Consider the following 11,040-nt stretch of genomic DNA (forward strand, 5'->3'; position numbering starts at 1 on the left):
CACCTGAATCTCTGTCAATTTTTTTTCTTTAAAACTTCCGAAGTTCCTACTGAATCATGCGATTATGTATCATGTACTATTTTCTTCACACATTGATCTTTTTCAGCGTCACATAAACCAGAAGAGCTGTGAAGAATTCTTCAAATTTTATGGCTGGATATCGATGGATTTAATTCGGTGTGTGGGTTCAAGTTATTACATCCACAGCAGCAAATCCAAAACCACAGAACTAAGAGATTACATTCATTACGACTCATATTTGTGACCTCTTTTATTCTTATTCTTTTTTATTCTGGACCTCGCCACGTGTATGTAGTCCCAAATACGTGAGCTGTCGTGAGCCTGAGTTCTAAGCACTGCCCTCACATCCTGTGTTTTTGGATTCGTCGCATTGCAATCACTATTTCAATTCAGAGTTTGCTCCTAAGATCCCTTTGAGATCTCGATTGGGATGAAACTATTAATTCGTTCAAAAATTTGCAAGTGTAAGGTCTCTGGAAGACGAATTGGCATCGAATACACCATACGTTCGATTGCAACTCGGAATTATCGAGATTTATGAAGGCGTGTAGGGCTCTACAATGAATTTTGAGGTTCACCTGATGCTAGTCAGTGCTATTCTTCTCCCAGATAAATCTGGCACCAATTTTGCGACCACAGAGGGACGGAAGACTTTTTTGGCTCTAAAGCGGTTTTGAACCATCGATAATGCAGCCGCACTCGAACTTGTTACAACGCAAATTAATTACTTATGACAGGGCTTAATTTGACTGTAGGTTTATGAATTAACAGTATTAAAATGAGATATTTCAAAAATTATCCTATATAACGTAACGAATAAACTCATCTAGAAGATAAACATTAAAATAAATTGCAACAAGAAGGAGGTCACTGATAAATTCCGACCTATCAATTGCTACGACAAATGCGACCGACTCGACTTCAGAAGTCATTCCATAGGCCAACACGCCTCCATAAATCTTAGTGATTCCGTGTTGTAACGAGCGTATGGTGCATTCTATGCGAATTCGTTTTCCAGAGACCTTGAAGTGGATAAAGGATAGAACTTCTGGAGTTAATCAATCTACTTGGGATGCGCCACCACGTTCACTTAAAAATCGTTCAGAATCGTTTTAGGTTCACGAACGTATAACTGACCTATACAATAACTCGCGGGGGAGAGCCGATGTGTCAAGTCAGTGTTTTTATCCTCCCAGACAATTCTGGAACCAATTTATCGTCCCCGAACGGATGAAAGGCTTGGTGAGCACTAGAGCGGATTCGAACGTCCGATCAATCGTGCAGGTAGCGGAACCTCTAACCGCTACACTACACCTGACCTTCGAGAGACCTTACATTTGCAAATTCTTGAATGAATTAATAGTTGAGATCGAGATCTCAAAGGGACTTAGGAGCAAACTCTGAATTGAAATAGTGATTGCAATGCGACGAATCCAAAAACACAGGATGTGAGGGCAGTGCTTAGAACTCAGGTTCATGACAGCTCACGTATTTGGGACTACATACACGTGGCGAGATCCAGAATAAAAAAGAATAAGAATAAAAAAGGCCACAAATATGAGTCGTAATGAATGTAATCTCTTAGTTCTGTGGTTTTGGATTTGCTGCTGTGGATGTAATAACTTGAACCCACACACCGAATTAAATCCATCGATATCCAGCCATAAAATTTGAAGAATTCTTCACAGCTCTTCTGGTTTATGTGACGCTGAAAAAGATCAATGTGTGAAGAAAATAGTACATGATACATAATCGCATGATTCAGTAGGAACTTCGGAAGTTTTAAAGAAAAAAAATTGACAGAGATTCAGGTGATGGTTACGCAAGGATGCTGCGCAGACCTTTATCAGAAAGATTCACTGTGATAAGAAACACATTTGTGGGGAAAAACACTTTCTACTTGCACACAGTATATACTGTAAGAAATACTTCAAGTACATAAAGTAATAATAACTAACAAGCTCTGTAATCATGTTGGGCAATTCCGAGATTGTTTTTCTAAGTGCCGTAATTTCATAGTGACGCAATTTTTAATTGGTGAAATGTAGTATGCTGAAGATTCATACACCCAAGCAATGTGACTGAAATGTTTCTGATGCAAATGTGTGTTTGCGTAGGAGGGCGTTAGGAAGGTGGTGGGTTAATTGTGCGAAAAAGGGCACTATTTTTTATCTCACAGCTTCTGAATTCTCGCGTTGAAGGATTATCCAGAAATCACATAAAAGGAAAACAGGTTTTAACAATCTGCCATTGCAATGTCGGTTTCAACGAATTTGTTTTGTAGCGTAAGTGTGGTTGTTTCATACCGCAAATTGATGTAAAATTTGTATATGAAATTGTATTGTGATCTTCAGATCCTCATCCTTGTAATTATGACAACTTTGGGAAAAAATAAACAAGGTACCACTGATTGTCACATTTATCTGAATCACTCTATGTATCGAGAAGAACGCGAGAGTTTACTCACTGAAGTCCGTAAAGTGAAAAAAGAAATGGTTAGTCCTGGATTATGCAGCAATTTCCAGTGTAAGTATCCTTTTGATAGTGTCATGCTGAGGAATAAATAGTGGACGTTTTTCACAGAGTTATAGATGCTTTCAGTAAAAAGTGTCTCTAAAGTGTTCTCTATCACTCGAAAGTGAAGTTCCTTACTATACAAGCCATTTTGACTCATATCTTATTAATCCTTGTTTTTTTTTCGGATGAATGAGGTGGACATAACAGAGGATTGCACATAGCGACCTTACTACCTCGATTAATAGCATAGAACTGTGGGTGTCGTTGCTAACTCCGTTTTGCTAACATGACACTCTAAACCTAATGATCTGAAAAGAGACGAGAATCCATAAAATAACTACCGTGTACAGGGAGAAGATTTCTGTTGAGAGGCATACAACATTTCGGAAACACTCGTTCTTTCTACAACGTTTTGAAAAAAAAACGCTCACGTTTTATTCCTCAGCCAAATAAATAAACAATCGGAATGCATCACTGACCTTTACTCTTGTACGAGTTTGAAGAGCTACTTTTTTGGAGCACTACTAATCTTCTTAAAAATAATGTCAAGCAACATTTTTCACTTCATCGTGCATAATTTCCAGAACTACGAATGCGATCTCGAGAGACTTGCTTGCCAAAACTGGGATCACCGTTACTCAGGTTATCTTAGAGTGATCGGAGGAGCTTTTCCACTACAACACAGAGTGTAATGTTAAAAATGTTGAATTTTCATTCGGTTAACTCACAAGACTTAATCTTATCCAAAACTACTGCGATTGATGCATAATAGCACAATTATAGAACAATGCAATCTGACAATCAAAGAGACTACTTTTTCGAAAAAGCATCAAATAAATGGAGTGGCAGAAGGCTCGGATCGGTAGACAAAAGTTCGCCGTTCCTTTCATAGCAAGAGATCAGTGAATTTCTCGTTTCAGTTGCATGGGGAGCGGAACATAGGTTGCGGATACGACGTGAATAATGTTACAAATGGCTACCTTTATGAGATATACTGTCTTGCTAAATAGATGGTCATTTTTTCTTGAATAAATTTTCAACGAAAAAAGGGCGAATGCTATCGTTCCTTTGGAACTCATTCCTGATACAAATCTGAATGAAGTTCGAAGTAAAAAAGGAGGATAAAGGATAAAGTAGCGTTAATCAATCCGCTTGGGACGCGCCCCCACGTTCATTTCGATTCAGAATCGTTTGAGGTTTACGATCGAGTAATTGGCCTACGCAATGACTTGGCGGTGGCTAGCCGATGTGTCAAGTCAGTGGTTTTATCCTCCCAGACAAGTCTAGTATCAATTTATGGTGCTGGTGCCACTTTATCGACTCTGTAGGGATGAAAAGCTTTGTGAGCACTTGGGCGGATTCGAGTCCTCCTATCGGTCGCGTAGACAGCGGAACCTCCTACCGACTGCGCTACACCCGTTCCAAAAAAAAAAACATTACAATTAAGAACTTTTCGCTATGCAAATTAAACAGGTTATGAAACCAATTTCTCCTTTGTACTCATTGGTTGACGCAGTATTTTGTGCTGAGTACGATGTGCGCAAAGTTAAGAATAGCTTGCAAGACTAGGAAAAAAGTTTATTAGTAGAAAATATCTGCAGTTCCCACAACATTACACAACAGAAAGGGCTTTTTCAATTTTTAAAAATTTTTCAACCATTTACTCTAAATGCTTTGCATTAAGCACATATAAAAGTGTCGATTAACACTACTCTCGCCGATTTTTGCCTAACATGTACGTCAACCGCTACCTGGCTGGAGAACAAGCAATGGTGAAACACAGAAAGCTTCTTATTTTCCAAAAAAAAATCCTAATTGTAGCCTTCATGATAGAATTCATCACGTGTTTTCTCTTGTAAATACTCTCCAAGGACCCACCAGTAACCGATTGTGGAAAAGGAACAGCTCAGAATTAGATTATTAGGGAGAAGTGATCACGACCACGCTTACAGTCTGTAACTTGAGTTCTATACCGTCCTATAGAGATCCTAACCACGTCTCTTTCGTGATATGCTACCTTTAAAGTGGACGTTGCGAATAAAGTGCGGCACGGATCAGTATTGTTGGAAAATTTATATCAACATATAAGTTATAAGGGAATGAAGAAGAGTTGGCAGCCGTATTACCCATAAGCCAATGGGTGATCCGATATTTACTTCGGAAAATGTGAATCTCGTGCTAAGACATGAAGAACAAGCAAATAATAGGAAATAACAACTTCTTTCCATGAGTGCTGTCAATTAAGCCTAGTCTAGTACATTTTGTATAAGGGTAAAAAAAAAACACACTACATGTTTCCTTTTTGGAAGAGAATACCTCTCAAATGAGTTGAATGTAATAATTTTTTAAACGTACACGTGATTATTTAGATGGATTCCGCTGGTTCGTCCTTAACGAAATCCCAACGCTTTAATGATTTAATTAGTGTTCTCACCACATGCAATAGACTTCGTGTTTTACAGTGCTTCGGTTTGTCGATATAATACAAATTCTGGACATACAAAATAACCCGTGTAGCGGGTTGTGTTACAGTAAACAGTTTTCACAACTGACGTTTTCAGACGCTCACATGTGGCGAAAGCTTGGAAATCGTGAGCGTGCGTTACAATTAACGTTTTCTTCTGTGTACGTACATAGGTGTTAATATTTTTTTATGAATTTCACTCAAGAATGGCCTGAATTTACAATTATCTCTGTGGATAAATAAACCTACCACTTGGAAAAACTCCTAAAATGTTGTCCAACCATTAAACAACTTCTAACTCATGCAAAGCTAAACAAAAATGATAAAGGAACTTAGTACTTAACTGTGGGTGAAACACATTAATTAGTTGCCTAGCTTTCAAAGAAATTTTGATTCGTACATTATTTTCCCTTCTCTGTTACTGAAAGACTCGCGCAGAAAACAAATTTCCTCTTTGGAGATTTGTAACATTTTTTTTCGTAAACGTGATTGTTCCGAAACTTTTAGGAGTTACCTTGCAGCAGTAAAAGTTGGACTGATCTGCGCTCGACATGCTCTCAAAACATAAATAAAAAGGTTGAGAAAGTAGCTTTCACATATAATAATAAACTATTGTAAATTTTTAAGTACTCGATAAATTGTTAATACTGCGAAAATCTCAGTATTCCACAAAAACATCAAGTAAGCTAGGCAGTAAAGCTAGGCTATATTGCAAACCGAAGTTAGAAGGGATTTAATTGTTGTTCTCGCAAAAGTTCAAAAGACTGCTCTTTTTTTCGTTAGAAGCAGTCGCCGAAATAAAAAAAATGAATCCGTAAAAATAAGATCTGGTCTTACGCAGCGAAAAAAAAAGATCTATAAGTTTCGTTCTGTTCTCTAAAGATTGTCTTTTATATGGGAACCAAAGATCCAAAAAAAAAATGTTTGTAACGTTTCAAATGCTGGATTTCTTCCAACTGAATCACAGTGAATTTAAGACAATCAATTATTTATTGGAAATGTTTATAAATGAATCAATCCTACGATTTCTTTTCTCACTACTTTCCTCGTACATTTCTCATGATCTGCTCAAGCATACCGAGCAATTGAATAAGCCCTTCTTGTAGAAATGATATAAAAACTCTGGGATTGTAATAACTATATAATATGTTGCCCTTGGATAAACCTTAGCCCACATCTTCGCAAACAAAAAAAAATCATTGAAATAGTTCGTGAAGGCAAAAAACTATGATTTTCTGAGTACAATTCTTCACTTTTTCTTTCGCAATAATTCTATTAGCCGTCGTGTTTATTTCACAGTGGCTCACGATCACCATTCCACTAAGAAGACCCCTGTCCAACAAAGTCCTAGTTTCTCTCGGATTTCTTATCGGAAGATAAGCGTCACCTCAAAAAGAGGTATGAAATGAAGACATGAAGGCTTACATAATTCATTATTATAACCCATGTTTGTTCATATGGTATATTAAAACGGCACAGACATGGACACAATGACTATGGATTCAAAAGGACAGACGAATCTGTACAGGGTAGCCCATAGCGTGTATAAATAAATAGTATATAAATACTATTTATCCAATCTTAGCGTGCATTTAACGTCAGACTTCGAACCTTTAGTGGTGCTCGGTTCGCCTGACTTCACTGATCAACACAAATTAAAAGTAGTGGCATTTTCTACAGGTTTTATTTGTTTTTTAACAGCTAAACCAGTAGGGTTTTTCTATTAATTTAAGCATAGATAAAAGATTTCACAGTTTTTTTTTTCTTGTTAAAAATATCAACACTGCATGTTTGAAGATTCAAACATGATTTTACACTAATCTACCTTCAATACCGCCATAATTTAGAAATATTTGAAACATTTTTCAGAAACATTTTTCTCCTCTTTTCCCCAACAATTAGTACAAAATGGTGTGTTAATACAAAATGTTGTGGACGTAATACATGCTGATGAAGAGAAGCTTCAAAGTCAGATGATATGAACTGTAAGCTACTGTTCAGACAACCTTTTGCATCCATATTTCCGATTTCCGAGGAAAGGATGTAATCAATTTGATGTGGAAAGTACCCAGAGGAACCGAGAGGAAAACGCAGGACTGAACCCAACACCTGCAGTTGTCACGGGTATGAAACGGTTTGTAACGTCTCACGTACAAAAGAATAATGGATAAAGTTTCTGGCGTTAATCAATCCGCTTGGGATGCACCCCCACGTTCACTTCAATTCAGAATCGTTTGAGGTTTACGAACGTGTAACTGGCCTATACAATGACTTGCGGTGGCTAGCCGATGGGTCAAGTCAGTGTTTTTATCCTCCCAGACAAGTCTGGAACCAATTTATCGACCCCGGAGGGATGAAAGTCTGGGTAAGCACTAAGGCGGATTCGGACCTCCGATCGATTGTGAAGGAGACAGAACCTCTAACCGCTACACTACACCCGCCTCCTGTCGAAATATTGATATAATGTTGTCGAAATAGTAAGCTGATTTGTTGAAATGTACATCTCACGTACATTTCGGCAAGTCAGCTTACTGCTTGCTGCCTTACTAGTAATTACAAAGACTCCAATTGCGAATACTACTCTTATGCGAAGTTCTTCACACCAATCCAATTCTATGGGGCCTCTTCAGTACTTTCTGGTGCCGGCTCACTCTATTTCACCGTTTTACAGCGCCTGAACACCAATCTGATCCCGTTGGATCCGTATGTCGCGTTCGAAAATTTTGTTATATACATATATCCACTAAATGAGGAAGATGACTGCGATTTCTGCTTTTAGGGAAATACCAATAAGCCAGCGAAGGGTCCTATTCCACTGAAACGATACATGCTGTCGTCTTATGAAGGCGGGAATGCCACTTTGTCGGAAGTGGTTTTCGGAAGTGTGGACATGGAGCCGGCTGTTAGCCTCTGCTCCTCCTGATATTTCGAAATTCTAGATTTGTGAGTACGGTTGCATGTTTTCATCCTGTTTTCATCCAACGATTCTGGATTGAAGTGGACGCATCCCAACTGGATTGATTAACGTTTCAGATAGCAGTTATTGATGTTTAGAGTTTGTTTAGACATTCTATTTAATATCTGAATAACGAGCAATAGATTCACCAATTAGGATTTTTGATTTCAAACTGGTACAGGAACGATATAAAATGAGGGCGTCATCATCCACCACAGTGTCTGCTTCAACAAATTTGTTTTGTAGCGTAAGTATGGACGCTCCATTCGTCCACGATTCATTTCTGGCCATTGCGTGCTCTTCAGATACTTATCCTTGTTATACAGACAACATTGGAAGGAAATGCAGAGAAAATACTACCAATTCCATCATTTGTCTGTACGACTGGAAATCTATGGAAGAAATAAATTGTTTTCTCAGTGCAGTCCGTGAAATGTATCCTATCCCTTGAGTAAATCTGGTTAAAATTCGAAATTAAGAAGGGAAGATTAGAAATACCCGTCTTTTCCTCGGCCACTGGAACGTGTCTTGAGATGAGTTGTTTATTCGTGTATACAAAGCACAGGAAGAAGCAAGGATGAAGCATAAACATAAATTTATTAGAAAGCCGTAAAAAGTGAAAGAAATCTTCCTAATTGCCATAAAAAACGGCCCGGAAGATATGGCTTTGGGCGTTCTGGCGCACTATTTTCAACAAGGAGTTCGACTGGAGCGCGCCAGCCTTGTGCACGCGCTGCTTCTTCCGGGGCGTTTTTCACGGCAGTTAAGAAGGAATGGACGGAGCACCTCTCTCTACATAATCTACTATCCCGTATACGAATACTCCACCTAAAATCCGTACCACCTCAGATTGTACAGAGGCTTCCCTCTATCCTGTCTATTTACGTGACCCTTTGAAGGATTATTAACGTAGTTAGTCTGGATTGATCCCTCTATCAAAATCAGAAAAAAAAAGGAAAAGCCCTTAATATAGTAGTAAACTGGTACCAGACCATACAAAGTTAAATACATCGAGGCAGAACAACTAAGGTTCTTTTCAATATTTTAGATTTTTTTAAACACTGAATTGGGGTCCTTTGCACACACCATAGATATTTGTGTCCACTAACACAACTCTCAGTAGATTTTGACACTTTTCTTCAATATACGCCACACGGCTGAAAAACGAATGATCGAGAAACACGGTAAGCTTCCTACTACCTGAATTTTCTCACATTTTTGCGCAAAAATGAACAAAAAAAATGAACTGCGTTTCTTTGAGGGAGAATACCTCTGAAATACAGTGAATGTAGTAACTCCTTAAGTGTACATACGGTTATTTTAATGAATTCTGCAGACCCTTCCTTAGCAAATTTCCAACTTTTTCATCATGGCATTTGTGGATGTTCCCACACAAATACTGTAGAAGTTTTCAACGTTTTAGTTCATCCGATTTGAATACAAATCCAGTACTTATACAAAAATTCCCATGTAATGAGTTGAGTTACAGTACACGACTTTCAAATTCATAACAACTCACGTATTTAGACTTACATACACATGGCCAGCATCCAAACATCATGAATTTGTATTGTAATGAATGTATTCTTTTATTTGCGTGGTTCTCTATATATTTTCATGGATATCATTCAAGAATTACTTGAATTCACAACCAATTCTTTGGATATTTATGTCTAGTCATTATTTATTATTTTTTAAAATTTTTTATTTTATTATATTTATGTCTGTCTATGTCTTTGAAAAACTCCTAAAGTGTTACCTAACTATCGCACACTTTCTAACTGACGTGAAACTAAGCAAGAAAATTCTGTAAGAAACTATGTACATGGAAGTGAATGAAGCACAACATTCGGTTCCCCAGCTTTCGACGACCTCTTTCAACAAAATTTTTAGTCATACAGTATTTCTCTTTCTCTGTTCTTGTTACTAGATGACTTACACAAATATTTCATTTCCTCTTGGATGATTTGGCATAATTTTCTTCGCAAACCTAATTATTCCGAAATTTTTAGAGGCTTCGATTTTTTGTTCAAAATGTCCACAGATTCGTGCTCAGTATAGATTTAACCATGAAATAAGCATATCTGACAAAGTTATTTTACTAACAATCTTCACTAACTTTCAAATATAAACTATCATAAATCTAAATTAGACAATAGAAATAATAAAGCTGTAGAAATACCTACATTATACAGAAATATTAAATAAAATAGGCAGTAAATTTTGACAATATTGTATGTAGACTAAAATCTATACGTATTTAAAAGACTTCCCAGCAGAAATTTGCACGGTTTGCAATTGTTGTCAGAAACAGTCATCGAAATAATAAAAATGAATTCCCAAAAGTACTGTCTGGTTCTATGTAATGCAAAAATGATCCGTGAGAAAAAGTTTGTTTTATTCTCAAAATGTTGACTGTTGTGCAGAATCTACCTGCTCTTTCCCTACAATCAACACAGAGATTTTTACGGTGTACTGAGATCATCGAGTAGGCTGTACAACCTATAAAGTAACAGAAAAAGAGAGAAACTAGGAACAAAATGAAAAACAATGTGAATCAACACAAAATAAAATGCTAAAAAGAAATAACGTAAACACAATATCATAGGAGCTGGTAGAAATAAGCTTCCAAGTTAGATCACACAAAATGTAAGCCACTATTTAAGAAACCGTTTGCATGTGTGTTTTCAATTTTTGAAGAAAAGATTTGACCAACCTGATGAGGCAAAGAGCGGGGATCTGAGATATGAGGGAGGACATTTCGGTGAAACGCAACCGTAACACATGTACTTGACACGGCTATGGAACGGTTCATAACGTCCCATTCCCCTTTTTGACAAATTAGCTTGTAATTGTAATTGTCCGGCTCTATTAAAGAAAACAATTATTGTAGCTTGTAATTTTTGTACGGTACTGATTAACTGAAGCGGACGTAGTACAGTTGGTAAGAGGTTCCGCTGTGGCTCTACGGTTGATCGATGGATCAAAACCACCCTGTAGCCAACCAAGCTTTTTATCTCCTGGGATCTCCTTAAGGATAAAAACACTGACCTAATACTTCGGTTAGCTCCCACAATTTATT

At 37.4% G+C, this 11,040-nt stretch overlaps 1 protein-coding gene across 1 annotated transcript; it reads left to right on the forward strand.

Annotated features, from left to right (window-relative positions):
* Window positions 1-2,276: 2,276 nt before the first annotated feature.
* RB195_021630 (uncharacterized protein) lies at window positions 2,277-3,548 on the forward strand (the record flags this gene model as incomplete). The annotated part of the gene is made up of 5 exons (XM_013451921.2): window positions 2,277-2,306; window positions 2,376-2,516; window positions 3,123-3,226; window positions 3,322-3,400; window positions 3,459-3,548. 5 exons carry the CDS (start codon window positions 2,277-2,279, stop codon window positions 3,546-3,548), a joined length of 444 nt encoding a protein of 147 aa, XP_013307375.2.
* Window positions 3,549-11,040: the final 7,492 nt, after the last annotated feature.

This window comes from Necator americanus, chromosome X, assembly GCF_031761385.1.
Source record: "Necator americanus strain Aroian chromosome X, whole genome shotgun sequence".
Lineage (NCBI taxonomy): Eukaryota > Metazoa > Nematoda > Chromadorea > Rhabditida > Ancylostomatidae > Necator > Necator americanus.